This window comes from Sabethes cyaneus, chromosome 3 (genome assembly GCF_943734655.1).
Source record: "Sabethes cyaneus chromosome 3, idSabCyanKW18_F2, whole genome shotgun sequence".
NCBI classification, from domain to species: Eukaryota; Metazoa; Arthropoda; class Insecta; order Diptera; family Culicidae; genus Sabethes; species Sabethes cyaneus.
Window position 1 is genome coordinate 160,569,467 of NC_071355.1, and position 22,961 is coordinate 160,592,427.

At 39.4% G+C, this 22,961-nt stretch overlaps 1 protein-coding gene across 4 annotated transcripts in view; it reads right to left on the minus strand.

Annotated features, from left to right (window-relative positions):
- LOC128743240 (sodium/hydrogen exchanger 3) overlaps positions 1-22,961 on the minus strand; it is an 86,141-nt gene that overhangs the window by 33,960 nt on the left and 29,220 nt on the right. For 3 of the 4 annotated variants that reach the window (XM_053839783.1, XM_053839782.1, XM_053839785.1), the window contains exon 4: positions 14,473-14,812. In XM_053839783.1, the coding sequence (XP_053695758.1) occupies positions 14,473-14,812 (340 nt within the window). The remainder of the gene's footprint in view (positions 1-14,472; positions 14,813-22,961) is intronic. The other variant, XM_053839784.1, reaches the window with a different exon arrangement.

Consider the following 22,961-nt stretch of genomic DNA (forward strand, 5'->3'; position numbering starts at 1 on the left):
AGTTGAACTTATTGGCTTTAGCAATCTTCAATTTGAAATCCGAATAATGTGAGTCAGTAATCAATTTATGGCTCAGAACAGTAGTAAACTTTAATTTGAAATCCGATGATTTTAGGTCAGTCTGTATCAATCTGTGGCTCAGGCCAATAGCAACACATTTATCTACAACGCAGCGCAATACTAGTTCCCCTTTTGTGTGCTCAAAACTACTGGCAATATGAATGGTCTGTTTCGTTCGATTCTATGCACCATGCATTTAATTTTAATTACCGAAAATAATACCAGCCCCCCCCCCCCCTCACAATTTTAGAATTCCTAATCATTACTAAAAGCAATAAACCTTAGTTGTTAGTATGTATGCTGGCTGCTTACCAAAAGAGCAATATTTATTTTATTTTATTTTAAGGTGAAATTAGTCGTCATTGATTTTGTATATTTCAAAGACAGTTTTTTTTGTTTGAAACAAAAATTCTGTTCATGAAAATAAATTTACTGTGTGCAGATGTGCAAGAAGAATGCAGTGAATACATTTCTATAAAAAGAATCCTGCTTTTGGGCCAAAAAACTGCTTCCGAAATTGGGCTCTCGAACGAAAAGTTAATGACTGCTAATTTCCCGTTAAATCTCACAGATCTTACACTAGACATCTGTTTTGGCCAGTTTTGTCATTGTTTGAAAATAGTATTTATTATTAGATGCGCTATTAATATTGAAACTGATAATTCAGTCGTCGAATATTCCAATCAGGACTGGGGGAGACTGTCAAGCCAAGTGTCCACTTTTTCAGGTAGAGATAAGCAGAGTATTGAATGCACCCTGTAGAGGTCACCGGTGTACCTCTACTATAACTCTATGAGAAACACAAAACTCTACAATGCATAAAGGACCGTTTTGCATTTGGTTCCAAGAACATAAGAAAAAATAATACAATATAATTTAACAAGATTTGTGTGTCGTACATTCAATATATTCCGTCACTAATTATCTCGGGAAAAGAAAAACGCAAGAAAAATCATTCATTTGCATTTGAACCGCAAAACTTCAATTACACGGCTGACATACTTGCACACAATCTGCCACCCTCAAATCTCCCGTGACGTCACATGGCGTTATGATTTAAAATTTCATGCGACTGTTGGTCACCTTTTTCTCGTGTTTATCTGGTGCCTTCCGATCCGATTGTGCCCCTAATTTCCCGATCAGATGATTCTAACAAAAATATTACAGAATTATAGCTCCAGTTGATATTTCTTTCAAAGTTTGTTAAGAATGTGATGGGGAAACTTTCGGCGCACAAAATAATTTACAAAGATTCTATTTCGTTCTGCTACCTATAACATGTTTTGTTATAATTAAGTAATAAAGTAGGGCAGAATGCTAGTATAAACTAGATCAAATTCTACCATAATTTTATATACAGGTATACCTCGATAGTACATACCCTCGTTAGTATGTAACTTCGATAGTACGTACCCTCCATAATACGTACATTTTGCTTCGATAGTACGTATCCTCGATAATACGTACATTTTGCCTTGATAGTACGTACATTTTCCAGCAACATTTTATTTGTTTCATTCCAAGCTTCATAAAGGGTGAAATCCTTGATTTGAAAAAATTAAAAATTACCTGCTATATGAAATCAATACCATTAAAATATATATTTATTCAACAGTTTGCAAACAAATTTGCAAATTTCATGCAATATTAACGCTTAAATGCGCAATGTTGCTTTAAAACAACATAGTGAAAAATATCCCCAGAGTAAATTATGTTTACCGCCTTTAGATAAGTAAGTTTTCTTTATAAATGAATTTTCAGCGTGCGCATTTAAGGGTTAAGCATAATACAACAATGCTTCAAGGCCTGAAATTGTGACTCGATAATACGTACATTTCGATAATACGTACGCTAAACGCAGCAAAGGGGTACGTACTATCGAGGTTATATGCCTAGAGCGGATTTTGTTACAATTTTTGATATTTTAACTACTAACGAGACCAAGTTTATAACAAAACTCAAAGGGGATTTTGTAATAAAAAACTTATTATTTAGAACACATTCTGTTATAAATTTGTTATTTTTATTTGATCGAGTTGTTTGCGGACTTTTACTTTTTCTTGTTTCGAAGCCACCACTTAATCAATTTTAATGAAACTCTGCCGATATAAAAAAATATACTCTCAACTAGTTTCAATCAATATCTCAAGCATTCCTACTAACAAGGTGAACAGTTGCAAACAAGAGAGTGTGTCCAATTAAGCTCGAATACAGTTTTTATAATGCTTGGTTCATGAGATATGAATTTTTGGAAACGGTAAATGTTTACGCAAAATGAATTCTCCGGCTATGAAACAGGAACAACATAAAACGCTATTTTCCAATTTTTATCACTAACAGAATAGATACACTTACAGAATAGAAACTTACAACTAAGAAAAAAATATGTTTTTCTCTGCGATACTTAGTTCAAGAATTATGAATGTATGGAATAAGCGATTTTCAAGAAAATCGGAAATTTTTGTTTTAAAGTTTTCTGGGAATATAGAAGACCTCGGGTTTATAATTATTGTTTCCGTACATAAGTCCATTAACGAAAGAAACAAAGAAGAGAAGGTTTGAAGGATCCATGGCGAAAAGACCCACTTTTATCACAGTGGTGGCACTACCAATGAACTGGAAACGAGCTTTGTAGTTTTGTGGGCAGAATACAGGCCGTTTCTTCAATACAGCATCTTAAACGTTCACTGCTAACACGAAGGAAGACCCGACGATGAGAAGGAAGCGTTCTACACAAAGCTGGACGCAATGTACGACAGCTGCTCGCCAAGGGACATCAAGATCATCATCGGGGATATGAACCCCAAGGTCGGAAAGGAAGAGATGTATACACCGGTGTTAGGACCCCATAGCCTGCATACTGACACGATAACACTGACTGTGTACTGACGATAACAGTCAACGTTATATAAACTTCGCAACTTCCCGAAGCCTGGTGATCCGAAACACCTTTTTCCCACGCACCTGGAGATCGCCAGCGTATAATGAACCAGATTATCATAGACGTCGATTCTTCTCTAACACCACGAACATAAGTTCGCTATACGGGGAACTTATGCGGATTTGGATCATCACTAATAGCAGAATATGTGCGCTCAAAACTGTCAACCGTATACCAAAAACGCCAAAGCCGTCCTCCTCGGCTGAACATTAGGTAGCCAGATAATCCGCAATCTGTCTAGAACCACTCGCGTATGAGGCACTACCTTCTTCCGAGGAGTTAGGTACTTCAAACCTCGAAGACGGTTGGGGCAGAATACGCTCGGCCATCGGAGAGACCGCTACTGTGACAACAGGTAAACAGCCCCGGAGCCTACGAATGGGGAGCGAAAAAAATACTTGGACTAACTGAGCTTTACCACTAGGAGAACTTGACCAAATACCAACGAGCAAGGAACCAGTTGATTACGTTCCAGAGGAATAAAAAGCCCCAAAAGGAGGACAGAGATCGTGAAGAATTAGAACAACTATTCCGAGTCAATGACGCGCGCTAGTTTTACGAGCGGGTCAACCAAACTCGTAGCGGCTATACACACGGGAACCTGAGATGTGTAAGAACGGGAGAGGGAATATAATCACAAACGATCGCGAGGTGGTCAGGTGGAAGCAGTTCTTCGATGAACACCTCAATGGCGAAGTAGCAGAAGGAGGCGGAATGGAACTTAACCAAGGAGTGCCCATGGAAGATTACTGAACATCAACAAAGTCGTAAGGACCGCCGGTAGGTGGAAGAGCTTTATAAACATGGCAGAGAAACGCTGGCAACGGTATTTTCGGAGGAATGTATGGAAGGAGTGGTTTGTCCCATCTACAAAAAAGGAGAACGGCTCGACTAAAAACGTGGTAAAACGCTTGCAAATACCGCCTAAAAGGTACTCTCCCAACACTCCCCCTCTCCTGTTACGCCGGCTGTCAGCGATAGCACAAGATTTCTTAAGGAATTACCAGACGGGTTTAATGAGGGCTGGCGCAACTACGGACCAATTTTTATCTTCCGACAGATCTTGTTGAAATGTCGGGAGTATGCGAATGCCCATGCGTGGGACGTCGACATGCGAAATGTCGGGATACTTTTATTGCTTTCAAAGCAGCAAACGATACAATCAATCTAGACCAGTTTTGGCAGATAATGCACGAACACGGTTTTCCGGATAAACTGACGCGACTGATCAGAGCTACATTGGATCGAGTGATGTTTTTCTTGTGGGGACATTCTGGAGTCCCTGAGAGACGCGGCAAGGTCCACGCGACGGCATATCCTGTATGCTGTTCAACATCGTTCTTTAGGGGGTGATCCGACGAGCGGCAATCGTAACGAGAGGCACAATTTTTATCACAACACTGGTGATTTTCACCAAGGGTAGCCAACTCCTAGGCTTCGCAGATGACTTTGAAATCATAGCCAGGAACTTTGCGACGACGTAGGCAATCCACGCCAGACTGAAAGCGGAGTTTAGCAGGATTATACTAAAAATAAATTCGTCGAAGACCAAATACATGTTATGGAAATCGAATAACTCATATCAAAATTTTATCTTATCTTGGCTGACATAGTTGGTGATATAACAAAAAAAATATATCTTGTGTTATTTGAATAACATGACTGTATTCAGATTTGGGAATAACATATTTTAGTATTATTAAGGTATTGTATAACAAATGTAGTAGCATATGACATATTAAAAAATTATAAAAAATTATTTTATAAAATATTTATAATTTAAAATCTCTTATAATAAAAAAAATATGCAATATATAGAATGTCATTTTAAGGTCACAATAACATATGATAACACAATCAGTTAGGCGTGGTACACAAATTACGTAACGCAAAAATTCCGGATTTTTTACCCCCTCCCTCCCCCATGTAACGATAAGTAACGCTTGGCATAACCCCCCCATTAAATTACGTAACGTTGACCAAACCCCCTCCCCCCTTGACATTTAAAAAAATTACATAAATCGTATATCTATTTTTTTATTTTAACGAATTGAAGAAAATCATATTAAAAACAACTATCAGGCACCGATCCATATTGAGGTCAATTGTTTTTCAACCATAATATTGTTTCACCAGCACTAAAATTGAACTTCCGAAAAAAACGGCAAATGATTTTTCTGCCGGTACGGTACGTACATTAAACCTAGTGTCGGAGGTAGTGTGCTGTATAGCAAATAAGACGTGCTTCACAGCGCACTACTTCCGACACTAGGTTTAATGCACGGTACGGAAAAAAATGGTGCCGTTTTTTCGGAAGTCCAATTTTGTCCTGGTTACACAATATTCGGAAATGTAGTAGGAACGTCTTCATCAGCTACAAACTAGAATTTTAAATTTGAATCTCCATCAGTCTAAACCAATTCACTATTTCACGCCATCAACACGTCCTTTCTTCGTTTTGCAGCTATTTTTTGGTATTCATAATTTTGTTACGTAACTGTTCTTCTGACTCCCCCTCCCCCCTATGTAACAAAAAGTAACGCAAACTCGACCCCCCTCCCTCCCCTCCAAGCGTTACGTAATTTGTGCACGAAGCCTTATTAAACTCATCTTACAATGTTTTAAATATCTACTTAATAACAAAATATAGTATTATACTTTAGTTTGATATAGTTTTGATATTATTTTGCTCTTCGCTCCTGCTCGGGGTACCAGAAATAGACAGGCTCAACGTGCAAAATGGCTCGTCCAGGTCGAAATTGATTTGCGACTCCTGAGACAACTGGGAAATTGGCGGTGAGGGACCCAAGATCGAGTTAAATAGAGACGACTGCTTGAAACAGCTGCTTATGACGACGACGGCGTCGATCCAGGAATGGAAGTGAAACAGTAAAGTTTTCCGGTTACGAAACACCCAGAAAATCAATTATTCAATACTTCAACGATCATAAACAATTTTAAAATATTGTTGAGGTTCGACACCGTGAAATTCTATAAATTATTCTAATTGTTTTTTGGATGAGAAATAAAGTCTTAGCATTAAAGGTACAATTTATCATTTTGGTTAAACATAACTTTATGGTTATGCCCGACGTAGCAAGTTTTTTAGCAATCAATTAAATTTAAAAAAAATAACGAAGTTGTTTGATTGGACAATATATTTATATCTACAAGGTAACAAGGTTTAATTCGATTCTGAGAAAGAAATGGTCTTAATGCTTAAAATCTTTAACACAGTCGAGACACGTGGAATGAGGATTTATTTATACTGTGTAATACCTACTAAGTGATAAACTGCGTTTTTTCCACTTTGAAATACAATACTTGCGTCGTTCACAGCACAAGTAAACAAACAATATTAAAAGTTTTTTAGAACTTTTTCAAAATTTTTAGAAAGCATCGTAATGGAACTTCTTTTTAAAGTTGCACATTTAACCTATTCGCATCAAGGGTGATTTGAGCCAGAAAACCGAACTGATATTAATATTTTAAATGAATATTCTGAAAGGAGAGTAGAAGTTAGAGAACAAAAGTATCAAAAACACGATTCGCGCTGCAGTGCAAACCTAATTGGCCCAGATGGGCAACGACCCTGCATAACAAGCACAATGAGAAAGCTTCGGTGGCAACTGGCAACCAACTCGACCGAACCGTTCGGAAAGAGGGAAACCAACCATGCCTGGTTAATTTGCGACGGTTAATACACCCACCAAGATTGGTTCAAACCGGTGACTGCAGACGTCCCGGCAACCGACTTTGATCGAACTCTACCGGATAAAACCGGTGTGCTCCTATCGGTATTTTTCTCCACAGTTCCAATATTAATTTAGGGCAGCCGTGAGCGCGCTGCTTTTTGCGTTCTGCTTGAAACATTAAAAAGCATACGGCGAATAGTTCCCAGTCGCAGATTCATTCGTGCGAAGGAATGATTCATGTTGAAAACGTCGTTTTCTCAATTGAAGATAATTACGTTAAGAGGATGTTTGGAAGCGTTTCAATTTCGTTGATGATGGCCGTAGATCTTCGACAATTAGCGTTTCGTCAAGCAAACGGATCAACATCGTTGTGAAAAAGATCCCTAACTAAACGGATGGAAGGAACATTCTGGACTTGGTAGTGATGGTGGAAAATAAATTCTTTAATATGCTACAATTGATTTAAAGAGTATTTTATTACTAAGCACAGTGAGCATAAATAGTCAAACTCCAAAGCAAACTTTCTGTTCAACTATGAGAGTTGGAAAAACCTTCCGAAAATTATGATTTATCAACCAAACAAAATAAACAAAATTCATTTGTTCAATCAAATCAGCGTTGTTTGATTTGATTACACCATTTTGAATAAAGATACAAAAGTCTTAGCTGATTTTTCACATGCTTTTTTTGAAAAAATGCACAAAAATAATTTTCTTAGGTTATTAAATTTATCTGTTGCAACTGGAAGAAAGTTGATGAAAAGTTATTAAACCGGCTATGCAGAAGTTTTCGTTTTATTGCAGCAGAACAAGATTTACCGCAACCTTGATTATGATGTTTGGACAAAGAATAATAATACAATTAAGTTTTTACTGCAATTTTATCAAATTATATATGTATGTTACTATAAAAATCCCAAAGAACAAGATACAAGGTCTGGTGGTTTGGCGATGCATCGTTTCTCAACAGTTGTTATTTTTCATCAATAAAACATTGACTAAAATGAAACTAGAAATGGCCAGTTGTTTCAGCCATAGTGTAAATTGAGAGTCTGCATTCCGCATGCCGTTGCCTTTGGATGCAGGCCAACAGTCTCTCGAAAGCTGATTGGCAAGAACGTTTACTTCAATTATTCAGAACGAAGCTGGACGAATAAATGCAGTACGTATTTTCTTCACATATTGATATGCTATTTTATTCACAGCAAAAATACAGAGCACAAACAAGCGATGCTTCAATCAACTTGCACACTGGTAAAAAACTGAAAAAAAATTCCTTATAATTAGTTGATTATACTTTAGAACTTTCAAAGATTTCTGCAACGGACTGTGTATCATTTGTCTTCGTCATTTTTCTTTTTTATGCCATAAGTTTCAACTAGAACTCAATTTAAATCACTCGGAAATTATAACCTTCCATGTTTGTGCATCAAGTTTTATTACAAAAAATCCTTATTAGATAGAATCGTTTAAAAATAAATGATTTTATGTAATTATGTTTTTAAATTATGTCCACGTTAGACATCCTCCCAATGTGTCCAGTTTATGAGGTGCCCGCATATAAAATCAGGGTAAACACAAATGGTAACGAATCTCAACTTTTCAGTCGTGATCTCTTGGATAGATCCATTCTTCACTACCCGGGCTGGCGTGGATTGTAATTGAATTGGTATCAATCTCAATTGAAAAGTGACTGTCCACTTCGATTAGACCACTGTGAACGCTGGCAGGCAGTGTTGAGAGCAAAACAATTCGATTAGTTCAATTGTGCAAATACTAGTTTTGTCCATTGGTGGACCAATCTCGGTCGTTCCCGATAATAGGTTATTGAAATGATATTTCGAAGTGACGTTTATTAATTCACTTTTAAGCAATACTTTAAGCTCGTTTGGTAATAGCAGAGAATGTCAAAAGAGAACGAGAAGGCTGTGGATATATTTTTAACAATACTGCTAAAACTTAGTGCTTAGCAAAATAGAAGCAATTTAATCGCAAATCCAGTCAGATTTGAAGGAAAATTTTTTTTGGAGTTTTACAAAATATGGCCATAATGCCATTCTTTTGACCATAACTATAAATACAAAACGCTTACTTACGCATAAGAAGTAAATATATTACAAAATTTACATAGGATGGCAAATGAGTGAACATGTGCAAATATATCACCTCTGTTTTCTAACTCCTATCTCTACCTCCACGAGGTGCCGGCTGGGGTACGGTAGCCAAAGTTGCGCACCTGGTGGTACGCAACTTTGGTTGTCGTATGCAGACAGAGAAGGTGGAACACTCGCCGTGTGGTTTCCGGCTACCTAATCATGCAGTTCGGCGCAGGATTTTCGGAGGGCGCGGCTGCGGGATGTGAGCACACCGGGAGAGAGTTATTTTCTCAGCTGGCTTAGCACAGAGAGAGAGACTCTTAATCGGTCTGTTTTACACAATCTGCACTTACGCCCTTTGGCGGTTGGGGCCGAATTGTATGTTTGGGCAAAAATTGAGCCACGGGACCTGATCTTGCCGGGAGTCGGCAAATTAGGTGCCCCTAAGTCAAGGTCTACCTCCGTGCCGATGACTGAATGGCTGGAGGGGTGAAAACATGCCAGTCGCGAACGGAGTGCTTTGGGCATCTTGCCCCTACTGTGCCATGCGGGGCTCTGGTACGGTCGATCTTTGTTGTCCCTTGCGTTTCGTGGGAACAGCATAGTAGTCCTGCCCAATTTCCCTTATGGGTTTTACGCCAAGTGCGTTCTGGCCAACTTAATTGGCTTCGCTTACAATTTGCTGTCTGATCTGTGTTGGAGATTGTTTGTGCATATACTGCGCTAGTCAAATAGTTAGAGTCGCACAAATAAATCTTCAACACAAACGGGCAGCAAATTTGTATTTATGCGAAAAACTTTTTAATGGCTCTGTCACCATCGCATTGGTTCAGGAGCCATATTTTCGCAAGGGGTACTTTCATTCGACGGATATTGGAAACCAGAACTTTGCTGTTTTCAGCAAAACTGGTATGACAAATCCTCGTTTGATGCCCAGGGCATGCATATTGTTGCATAGGTCAATAAGTGCATGCCTTATCTCTGAGTTGACTACTCGAGATATTTGTGCAGTCACAGTAGAACTCGTCGTGGATGATGTCCATAGGCGCTATGTCTACTGTTCTGCATACTTACCACACGATGAACCGTCTCCCAGCGACGATTTCAGAAATGTGGTGAGATACTGCCAATCTAGTGGGCTTCCGCTCATTGTAGGCAGTGATGCCAATGCCCATCACATCATTTGGGGCAGCTCGGATATCAATCTGAGAGGCTCTAATTTGATGGAATATTTGAGTGGTACCAACCTTGGAATACTCAACATTGGCAATTGTCCAACTTTCATACGAGCTGGTAGAGAGGAAGTGTTAGATATAACACTCTGCTCTAACAGGATCAGTCATGAGTTGGCACAATGGCATGTTTCAAATGAGACACCAATATCTGATCATTGCTTTATATATTTTAATCATTTGGGTGTCTCCTTGAACGCTGCAACATTTCGCAATCCGAGATTTTCTGACTGGGAACTCTTTGAGGAGGAACTGGCGACGAAATTTCAAGGATTCGAACCGACGATTGAGTCATCGATCGACTTGGATGTGGCTGTAGATGTCACAACATCTTTTATTGCGGAAGCATTTGAAGTAGCTTGCCCGCTAAAAACTATTAAAACGACTAGAGGAACACCGTGGTGGAACTCTCATCTCGCGGAACTAAAGAAACGATGCAGGAGAGCCTGGAATAGACGTCGGAGGGATGGCGTGGAGCCTTTCAAGCAGGCCCGGAAAGCCTATGCAAAGGCTCTACGATCTTCAGCACGCACGAGCTGGCACAGGTTCTGTAGCAACGTTTCCAGTTTCGGCGAGGCAAGTCGACTTAATAAAATACTGTCAAAATCGAAAGATTCTCAGGTTAATAACATTCGAAGTTCGAACGGTGAATACTGTTCGAATGACAATGAAATCCTGGAATGTCTCTTTTATAGTCACTTTCCGGGCTGTGTGGAACCTGAAGTTCGAAACGATCCAGAAATCGTTTTAGGTGGCTTAGACTCATGGGCTTTTGCTCGGAGACTTGTCACAACTGAAGCGATTGAGTGGGCCGTGAACAGCTTCTCTCCATACAAATCTCCTGGAACAGATGGAATATACCCTATTCTACTGCAGAAAGGATTCAAGTACTTCAAACACATTCTGAGAAGGATGTTTGTGTGTAGTATTGCTATTGGGTACATCCCAACTCAATGGCGTGAAATAACCATTAAGTTTATTCCTAAAGGTGGACGCGCGACATACGAGCAAGCAAAAAGTTTTAGACCAATCAGTCTAACGTCTTTCTTGCTTAAATCACTTGAGCGGATTGTTGATCACCACATCCGCGAAACAAGCTTAGTAGAAGTTCCTCTTCATTCAGCACAACATGCTTATCAAAGTGGCAAGTCTACAACCACTTTATTACATGATGTGGTGGATAAAATTGAGGTTGCTTTTTCACAAAAGGAATCTTGCTTAGGAACTTTTTTGGATATTGAAGGCGCGTTTGATAATGTATCTTTCGCTTCCATTTTGGAGGCTGCTCGTTATCATAATGTGCCTTCAATAATCATAAAGTGGATAGAACAAATGCTTAGTAACCGATTGCTTTTTTCGTCCTTACGACAAGCAAGCATTTGGAAGCAAAGTGTTTGTGGATGTCCACAAGGTGGCGTTCTCTCGCCTCTTTTATGGAACCTTGTGGCGGACGGCCTATTGAGGAAACTCAATGGTCTAGGCTATCCGTCATATGGTTTTGCGGATGACTATCTCATCCTAGTAGTTGGAAAGTGCATAAGCACATTATTTGACTTAATGCAGCAGGCACTACGTGTCGTAGAAACGTGGTGCCGAGAAACTGCACTTTCGGTAAATCCGAGCAAAACATCTATCGTCTTATTTTCAAGACGTAGAAATACCAATGGAGCTCGCGCTCTGCGCTTTTACGATTCGGATGTTGATGTTGTGAACGAAGTGAAGTACGTGGGGTTGATTCTCAACTCCAAGCTTGACTGGTCCACAAATATTGATTTCCGAATTAAAAAAGCGTGCATGGCCTTTGGGCAATGTAGACGAGCAATTGGCAACTCTTGGGGGCTTAAACCCAAATACATACACTGGTTATACACGGTCGTTGTCAGACCAATACTGGCGTATGGTTGTCTTGTATGGTGGCAGAGAGGGGAAGTTGTGACTGTCCAGACAAAGCTAAACCATCTTCAAAGGATGTGTTTAATGGCAATGTCTGGTGCATTTACTACAACTCCTACTGCCGCCCTAGAAGCTATTTTCAATATTGAACCTCTACACTTCCACCTGAAGCAAGAGGCACTAATATGTGCTTATCGACTACACGCGATTGGCCTTTGGCAGTCTGTGGACGGTTCCACTGGTCATACTCGATTGTGGTCGCAAATTGTTGCTGAGGACAAGTTTACCCTTGCTCCTAGCGATGTAACGCTCATGCGTACTTTCCCGTATAGGACTTTCTCAAGTGACTTTCCTCCTAGAGAGGATTGGATGTCAGGCTACATGGAAAGGAAAATTTCCGACTATGTGGTCTGTTATACCGATGGTTCCTTGTACGAAGGTCGCGCGGGTGCTGGTGTTTACTGCCGTGAGCTGGAATTGGAGGAATCCTATTCGCTGGGTAGTTACTGCACCGTTTTTCATGCTGAAATCTTTGCAATTATGTGCGGAGCTCAGTTTGCACTTCAGAAAGAACTGATAGGCAAGATCTACTTCTGTTCTGACAGTCAAGCCGCTATAAAAGCCCTTTGTGCGGCTAATTCTAAATCTAAAACAGTCATCGCCTGCCACACCCAATTAGAAGAACTAAGCATTCTAAATGCCGTTCATCTGGTTTGGGTTCCTGGCCATTCTGGTATAACCGGAAATGAATGGGCTGATGAACTAGCAAGATCTGGAGCAGAAAAGTCGGTTTTCGGACCGGAACCTGCTTTACCAATTGCGGCATGTTGGATAAAACAAAAGATTCGATCTTGGTTTTCATCTGACCATGTACGTTATTGGGAAAATCTTGAAACTTGTCGTCAAACGAAAAGTTTCATTGTTAAGCCTTGTGAGAAGGTTGCGAAATTTCTTTTGCAACACTCAAAGGTAAATTGCAGTATTCTTGTCAGATCACTGACTGGTCACTGCAGACTAAATTATCATATGGCTACGATTCAGCGAGCTGAATCGTTTCATTGTAATTTATGTGAATCCGACTACGGTACACCATATCACGTAATTTGCAACTGTCCTGCAGTAGCACAATTGCGTCATAGGATCTTTGGATCCGACGTCTTAAATGAATCGGATTTTAGGAAACTAAAATTACGAGACATTTTGATGTTCCTTACCGAAAGCGGTATTGAGCTATAAGCTCTTATTTATCTTGAGTATACCCCCCAGGGGGTGTACTTTTGATAAGTTAACTACCAAGGATTGCAGTATCCCCTCGGGGGTACAAAAATCTCTCGGTATATATATGTTTGTGTTTGTCCAAATTCCTCATCCACCCCTTCCTATTCCTCCTGTTTTCCTTCCCGTCCTCATCAGGTAAATGATGACACGGGCAAGATGGGCAAGGCACAAATCTTCCACATGATTGTGAGGAACGTGCTGCTCGAGCCAAAGATGCTGCTGATGCTGAACAATACTGCTAAAACTTAGTGCTTAGCAAAATAGAAGCAATTTAATCGCAAATCCAGTCAGATTTGAAGGAAAATTTTTCTTGGAGTTTTACAAAATATGGCCATAATGCCATTCTTTTGACCATAACTATAAATACAAAACGCTTACTTACGCATAAGAAGTAAATATATTACAAAATTTACATGAACTAATTTCAGTTGTTCCAACTTTTCATTCAATAGATTCATGTTCAATATAAAATGTCCACACCATGGTGCTTTGTTCAAAAGTTCTGAATTCTTACAATAAGCGATGTCTAATAAAATCGGATAACTTTTGATTTTCTGCAGAAAAATAGCAGAACTCGAATTTAATAAGATTGATTTTCAATCGTAAACCAGACTATAAACACACTGTGAAAACATTCCGTGCGGCTGCCAAAAAATTGAACATATTTCGGAGCATCGTACTACAAACTTAGGATCGGATTGAGAAAAAAAATCCATTTATAGGCCATATTTTATGTTTAGTTAGCTAGCAGCAGTGGTAAGAGTGGAAAATTTTACTTCTTACCCAGTCAGTGTAACGTTTTTCATGCAATGATGATAACCTTGAGTTATACAACGTTTATCTCACATGCATATCACCAGACTGATAACTATACTGTTTGTGGTAGCAACGTAGGTGGTAAATCACGGTCCACTAGCTGCAAAAATGCCAACTAGCCGTTTTCAGGCTGTAATTTCAGCAGTATACCAGCCACGCGACCAACTGCGCATTATTTTGTAAACATTTGAAAAAGCATCCTCAGCCATGCTCTAGCATATTTCTCCATAGGCGATATGAATGTTTACTCCCAGCAGCCATCAGCCACTTTTTAATAAACAAATAGATTGAGGTGTTTATATTTGCCACCCTCAATGTGAAACTGGAGTATAAATCGTTTTATGTAATCCGGGAGGAGTCTGTTTTCATACACCCGTGTATCGGATTGCACCGCTGCGCTCCTTCATTCACAGCAAAAACTGCAGATGGGGATGACAATTGCTGCGGCAGAAGCACACTTACCAATTTTCGCTATGCTCGCTGACAGAATCCACACGCCGATCACAAACGGTGTCTCGACGCGCGAGAACTCCACCTGTGCCACCGGATACCGGTTGACTTCGTGACCTTCGCCGTGGCCGTCATCACCACCAGCCGCCGATTCACTGTGGCCGGAGTCTCGCTTTGGCATGCTGCCAAGACTGTAGCCACCGCCACCGGCACCGCCTTCCGATGGTACTGTTGACGATACAATAGACGCTAGCTCAGCGGAACGCTTCAATTGACTTTCACTCGGTCCTAAGGACTCGAATTTCATACCCGGGTATGGAGTGTTCCGGTCCACTACTAGATGTTCGGAAATCTGTGGAAAGAAAACGAACGAGAAATTAGTTCGATCGATGGCTTCATTTTCGTTTGGGTGAGTGAAATTATGTTTAGGGATAGTCACGGTTGAATTTGTTGTTCGAAAATATCATCTTCGATATTACAGTGGTATACCGGTTATATCTACACCTTATTTAACCTACTGCCGATTTTAAGTACCCCTGATTTTGAAATTTTCTTCTATTTTTGTCTACTTTTTTTTAAAATTGTCATTTCAACCATGCGGCATGGACATTTGGAAGGCTCCATGAATTTATTCATAACAGAGAAAATTTCTTTATATTCTATATATAGTTAACTATATGGCATCTGTTCTACGTAAATATTCACAGATTGGGTATAAAAATGCTAATATCAAATACGCAAATTAACATCCATTTGTTTTGTAACGCAATATGAATTTATAATTTGATAATGACCCTTTTTGAGATTTGTGTGTACCGTAACGCTAACGGTCGACTTATCTTTTCTTAAAAATTCATAACTTTTGAAGCATTGAACCGATTTTCATAATTTTAATCTATACCTATAAACAAGGATTTCTGTCTGTCTGTCTGTCTGTCCGTCCGTATGTTCCTTATAGAATCGAAAACTACCGAGCCAATCGGCATGAAAATATGCATGTAGAGGTTTTTTGGGGCCAGGAAAGGTTTTAGTGATGGTTAGAAACCCCTCTCCCCACTAAGAGGGGGGGCTCCCATAGAAATGAAACACAAATTTCTGCATAACTCGACAACTAATCAAGCAAATAGAACAAAATTTGGCATGTGGGTGTTTTCGGTGACAAGAATTTATTCTATGGTAAATTGAGCCCCTCCCCTCTTTATAAGGGGAATTATAACTCCTCTCCTCTTTAAGAGGGGGGGCTTCCATACAAATTTCCTCATAACTCGAGAACTAATCAAGCAAATGGAACCAAATTTGGCATGTGAAGGTTTTCAAGGGCAAGTATATTTTCTATAGTAAATTAGGACCCCTCCCCACTTTAAGAGGGGGGCTCCTGTACCAATGAAACACAATTTTCCTCATAACTCAAAAAGTAATTATGCAAATGGAACCAAATTTGGCATGTGGGTGTTTTTGGAGACAAAAATTTTTTCTATGATGAATTGGGACCCCTCCCCGTTTTAGGAGGGGGGATCCTATACACATGAAATACAAATTTCCTCATAACTGAAGAACTAATCAAGCAAATGGAACAAAATTTGGCATGTGAAAGTTTTCTAGGGCACGAATATTTTCTATGGTGAATTAGGACCCCTCCCCACTTTAAGAGGGGGGCTCCTGTACCAAAGAAACACAATATTCCTCATAACTCACGAAGTAATTAAGCAAATGGAACCAAATTTGACACGTGGGTGGTTTTGGAGACAAAAATTTTTTCTATGATGAACTGGGACCCCTCCTCACTTTAGAAGGGGGGGCTCCTATACAAATGAAATACAAATTTCCTCATAACTCGAGAGCTAATCAAGCAAATGAAACCAAATTTGGCATGTGAAAGTTTTCGAGGGCAAGAATATTTTCTATGGTGAATTAGGACCCCTTCCAACTTTGAGAGGGGGGGTTCCTATACAAACGAAATACAAATTTCCTCATAATTCGAGAACTAATCAAGCAAATGGAACCAAATTTGGCACGTGGGTGTTTTTAGTGACAAAATTTTTTTCTATGATGAATTGGGACCTCTACCCACTTTAGGAGGGGGGGCTCCTACACAAATGAAATTCAAATTTCCTCATAACTCGAGAACTAATCAAGCAAATAGAACCAAATTTGGCATGTGGAGGTTTCTGGAGGCAAAAATATTTTCTATGGTAAATTAGGACCCCTCCCAACTTTAAAAGGGGGTGCTTCTACAGAAATGAAATACAAATTTCCTCATAATTCGAGAACTAATCAAGCAAATGGAACCATATTTGGCATGCGGGTGTTTTTGGAGGCAACCATTTTTGCTATGATGAATTAGGACCCCTTACCTTTTTAAGAGGGGGGGCTCTCATACAAACGAAATACAAATTTCCTCATAACTCTAGAACTAATCAAGCAAATGGAACCAAATTTATCATGCGGGTGTTTTTGTAGGCAAGAATATTTTCTATGGTATATTTTCTATGGATTTCCCCACTTTAAGAGAGGGGGGAGCTCCTATACAAATGAAAAACAAATTTCCTCAAAACTCGAGAACTAATCAAGCAAATGGAACCAAATTTGACATGTAAGTGGTTTTGGACGCAAGATTTTTTTCTATGGTGAATTGAGACCCCTCTCTTCTTTAGAAAGCGAGTTATGGCCCATCTCCCCTTTAAGAGGGTGGGCTTCCACACAAATGAAATGCAAATTTCCTCTTATCTCGAGAACTAATCAATCAAATGGAACCAAATTTGGCATGTGGGAGTTTTAGATGGCAGAAATTTTTTCTATGATGAATTACGACCCCCGGATTACGATGGATTTTGGAGATCCAAAATTGGATTTGGAGATTTTGGAGTCTTGAATTTATTTTACGATAGTTAGAGACCTCTCACCCCTGTGGTAGGGGGATATGGACTCTCAGACAAATAAAACAGAAATTTTTGCGAAACTCAAAAACTAATCGAACTCGAGAAATTCGAGACTCTTCCATAAAACATTAGTCAATACAAGACCACAAAAACTATCTATAGTAACACTAGATCATTCAGGACGAGACGGTCGCGAGTGTTGCCGGTGACCCGCCGTCGGAAGCGCCACCCACTGGGGGGCTTGCAAAACTCGAGATTGTGACAAAGATCATCCGAGATTCATGATTTATGTACAACACAGGTTAATTTGTGGCAATACGAAGTTCGTCGGGTCAGCTAGTACCAAATAAATGGTATTTTAATGAGCTCTTCAGAAAAAAACATTAAACTTCAAGGTTTTTTATGATTGCAAAAACATTTTTTGTAGGGGTCTTGAACTTTAAGTGGTTCACCACTTAAAACATTTAAAATATTCGTTTTATTATGTTCTAATTGAAAGCTATTTGTTTACATAAGATACCAAAAAATAGATGCGCAACATTTTTAGTTAATGAGATAATTCTTTTTTGTGTATTTCATTTCTGCCTTTGATGACGAACCAGAGACGCATTTCTTTAATAAAAATTTTAATAAAACCCTTTCATTAGAAGTAAAAGCAAAAACCATGCGTCTCCATTGTATTATCGCCACTTTATAAAAACTGAGAGACGCGTTGGTCAACACACCATGAAAACACAAAAAGCGATTGATTTTAATATTTTTAAGATCATTAAAAATGTTGGCCTTCAGTTCACAATTTTTTTTCGAAAAAGCTCATCAAAATACTTTCCATTTGATATTAAAATTATTGAAATTGGTTCTGCAGTTGAAAAGTTTTGAATTTGTACAGAAAGAAAAGTGGACAAAAATGGTAATTGTGGGTCCACCCTGACCGAGAAAGAGGGACCCCAAGAACCAAATAATAAAAAAAAATACTGCAAAGGCATAACACAAAAATTTAAATCAAATCGGGGCAATTTTAAATTTCGAATTGCCTTTTTCCATAAAATTGCTGAACTGATATGCATTATTGCTAATGGCTGATATGAATAAAATAACCCCTGTACGTAAAATTACACTGAAGTAATACAAAATTGAAGAAAGTGATCAATGTCAACAATATTTTTTGTTCATTTAAATTATTTTAGAGCAATTTATTTTTTCCCAAAATTACCTACTTTCCAAATATATCCACCGAAAATTTTCGGAGAGGTAGATAATGCCCCCCGGCTCTCGGCTGAATAAGTAAGTAAGTAAGATAATGTCGGTAAACCACTGAATTATACTTTTCTCATAATATCGCAACGAACGCATGCATAATATTAGATTTTTAAGTGGATGATTGAGCTATATATTTTTCCAGTTATTCAATAGATTTGATAAGTTATTTACAGAATCTTCTATTCTTGAGTTTTGTAAGTCTGTAGTGTAATTGAATTCAGAATGTTTTTAAAACAATTTGCTTGTCAATAATTGCGACCAAATTCAAATGTCTAGAATTTAAATTTAGCACAACTGGTTTACATGACCTACATGTTTTATGACTAATGCTCACTGCAGCCGCAAATAATTTGGTTTACTGGATAAAACCAGTGTTTGGCTCCGAAAAAATAACCAAACCTGTCCGTCAAGTTCAGCTGTTTATGATTCATTATATCTCCACAGTCATCATCGTCATGATCAATAATAGCACTGAGTGAATGGTAGGATCGCGTGTTGGTGGCACGTGATTAGCGTTTCATTGTTTGCCCAGTAAGACTCGTCCATCAAATGTCGGGTCGATTTAAACGATATTTCTTTTGAGTCACCCCAAAATGCGAAAGGCGATTCCTACAAGGAGTTTTCTTTCACCTTTTTCCGAGGTCAAGCAAATGAAAGTTAAGGTGAGGCATAAGCAATTAAGGGAACAGTAACGATACAGAGGAAAAAAGCAGCAACCACTTTGTTTCAGCGTAAGCAAATTCATTTAATAATTTGATAGGTACACTAATGCGTACACTTTTCTCTAATCAGGTGTAGAATATCCGTGTTGTTTTCCGAAATAGTTTCTTAAGCTCAGCGGTAAGGTTTTTTTTCGCAAGAGTTGTCTTTCCAAAAGAACTAAAAACTCAACAAGTATACGTGATATTTTAGTTTATTTACCATACATTTCAAGTAACTAACCAGGTTAAAGTTCGCATTTGATATGCAAATACGACTATGACCAGGAGCAGGAGTTTTAACCGGTTCAGTGCACACCCGCAAACGAACGAAGTCGGCCTAAGGCTTGTCGACTTCGCCGCCTCAAAAAACATGACCATATATAGCATCTTTTTCCAACAGAACCTCCGCCATCGGGACACCTGTAGATCATCCAACCAGATAGTATCACAAATCGACCGCGTTCTGATAGATGGTCGACACCTTTCAGTCATTATCGACATCAGAATCTATCGGAGCGCCAACATAGATTCAGTTCACTACTTAGTGATGGTTAAGATGCGTCAAAATCTGTTATGAACAACATGCGATACCGGCGCCCGCTACGGTATAATCTAACGCGACTGAAGCAATCGGATGTCGCCGAAAGTTACGCGTTATCGCTCGAAGCTGTGCTGCCAGAAGATAAACTGGAATAAACCCCTCTTGAGGTCTGTTGGAGTGCCGTTAAAACAGCAATTAACAGCGTAGCGCAGAACGTCTTAAGCCGTGTGGCACCGTAACGACCTAACGATTGGTTTGACGAGGAGTGCCAGCAGATATTGGATGAGAAGAACGCAGCGCGGATTCCCGGCCCCATGTGGAGTGATACAAGCTACAAGATACCATGTGGAGTGATACGACTTCTCCAGGAGAAGAAGCGCTACCAGAAGGTGAAGAAATAGGAGGAACTTGAGGAGATGTGCCGTTTTCACCATACACGGAAGTTCTATCACAGATTCAACGAATCTCGCAAGAGCTTTGGGCCGCGGGTCACCGATGCGATGAACACCAGAAAGGCGTGCAGGGATAGTGAAGATAGTCCAAAGGTCCAACGGGGATGTGCCATCACCATCGATAAGCCAATTTAAAGAAGCCATCCAGCGATTGAAGAACGCCGGGATAAGTTAGTTAGCTGTTTACATCAATTGATTGTGCAGATTTGGAATACGGAATCATTTACTTACTTACTTTACCAGCCGAGAGCCGAGGTGGCTCTTGCCGTATCAAGAACTCCTCTTTATTGTACTCGGTCCTGGGCTACTCGTCGCCAATTCGTTGCGCGTCTCGACACACGCAGGCCGGATACGGAATCACTACCGGAGGAATAATGGATGGAGAAGTTTGGAATTTCCTCTGCATTCATGAGATGGATGAGGTTTTACCTTACCGGCCGAAGTTTATGCGTCAAAATCGGTCCAAAAGAATCGAAATTGTTTTGCAAACTATCGGGAGTTCCTCAAGGAAGTAATTTAGGACCATTTCATTATTCTTCAACGAGCTATAGTCTTAGCAACTGGATGCCGCTTGTTGCATGCTAAGATATGTCTATAAAAACCGTACATGACTGCTTGAGACTACAACAAGCGATCGAGTCATTTGAAACATGGTGCATGAAAAGTTTACTGACAAATAGTGTCCTCAAATGCAACGCAATCACGTTCCATCGTAATCAGAGCTCGGTTATATTTAATTCCTACATTTTGAGTTATGTACTGCAATAAGTTGACCACATTCGTTATTTAAGCGTAAATCTCGATTTTGCGCTTCCCTTTCCCTTGCATCTTGAGGAGACTGTCTCGAGGACTAATGGACAACTGGGTTTTATATTTAAAATTGCTGATGAATTCCAGGATCCTCACTGGCTTCGTTAGCTCTACTGCACCTTAGTACGCTCAAAGTGATGGTAAAAACTCAAAATCTCAAAACTCATCAAAAATCAAAATCAACTGTGAATCATGTCAGCTTGATCCTATGCAGAAAAGAATCTCGCGTGAGTTTTTCTGTTTTAATAGCAAGAAGCACAAAACTCACACATATTTCTTCCCGCTTGATCACATTCTGCTTTGCTTCAACTGCTACCCGGTGCTATGCACTTATACATACAAATTCCTTGTAGAACAGCATATGCATTCTCTCGTGCGATACGCACCTGTGAGTGAGCGTAAGGGAATGAATCTCTAAATAAATCGCAAAGTTAAACTAAAACGCACATTCAAATTATATATTTATTTAATTCTTATTGGGCTTGTTACTTTCTAGCTAAGAAAATGTCGCCTCCATCTCGAGGCAAGGAGAGTTAACTACGGTCTGTTTAATCCAACAAGATACATAGCAGCTCAATTCAACACAGTCTACGAATTATTTGATTTCGGCATCTCCATTAATAGTTTTGAAATACGACTTTCCCGAAGTTTGTTTATTTGTGTTTAGTATTCATTAAGACCACACTGTGACTAATAAATTTTTCATTAAATGACCAATGACAATGACAAATGGCTATCGCCATTCTTACGAATCTGCAGGAAGTTATCAATCCGGTTTCATGAAGAGTCGACCTACAACGGGCCAAATCTTCCCCATGCGATAGATCTTCCAGAAGTGCCGCGAATACCAAGTCCCCACGCATCACCTTTTCATTGGTTTCAAAGCCGCACTATCACACTATCAAGTAAATCGACAAGAGCTATGAAAATCCTGAACGAAAACGGCTTTCCGGGGAAGTTTACTAACCTTATCATGACTACGATGGATGGGATCAAGTACTGTGCAAGAATTTTGGTTGAATTGTCGGACCCATTCAAATCTCGCAGGGGACAGGGGATTGAGCATTAGAAGGTTAAAGAGGACATTTAATCCAAATTTAAATTTACAAGTACGTCACACGCTTAGTAAGGGGGTTGTGGAGGGGGTATGGTTCAAAGTATCACTACCGGCGAGCCACAGGGCCTGTGAAGGAGTAGTGGGTTCGAATCTGGTTGTAATGCTCCGATTACAGCTTGCTTCGATCCATAGATTCCCCAATTTGGACAAAAAGGAAAAAAGTGGTATACAACTTCTTGAGCGTTGCTTCAATGACCATCCTTTACCTAATTTTCCGCTATTGCCTCTTCACGCTTTGTTCCCGTTCTATTTGCAACTCTACCATTCTACCGTCATTTACGATAATTGTAAAAAAAACTACATTTACAAAAAAAATCTGGTTTAGCTAGCACTACTATTAAGTGGGGCTAGAGTTGTATGCTGCTATTTTTTATTTATTTATTAATTATTATTTTCTTTCATCTGACCTCTAGGGCCTCAATGAAATTTGCGGGTGGAGAAAACCCCACCTGAGGTTGGCCCTCAAGTGCTCCTAAAAACCCCACCATCTTTTGTCATTGATACAAAAACACTACAATATTAAACCTTACAAACTATGTATATTTACAATAACATACAACAAATTTGAATAACATACTTTTAACTGAGAAACACAGATTACAACATTTGTTTAAATCGGTTTTTAAAGCTAACGCTTGAAAAATAAAGTCAAACAATTCAAACGCGTTTTAAAGACGTCACACATCGCCCTGAGACGAGTTCGTTTTGACGCAATACGGTCTGGTGAAAAGTACGGCGCGA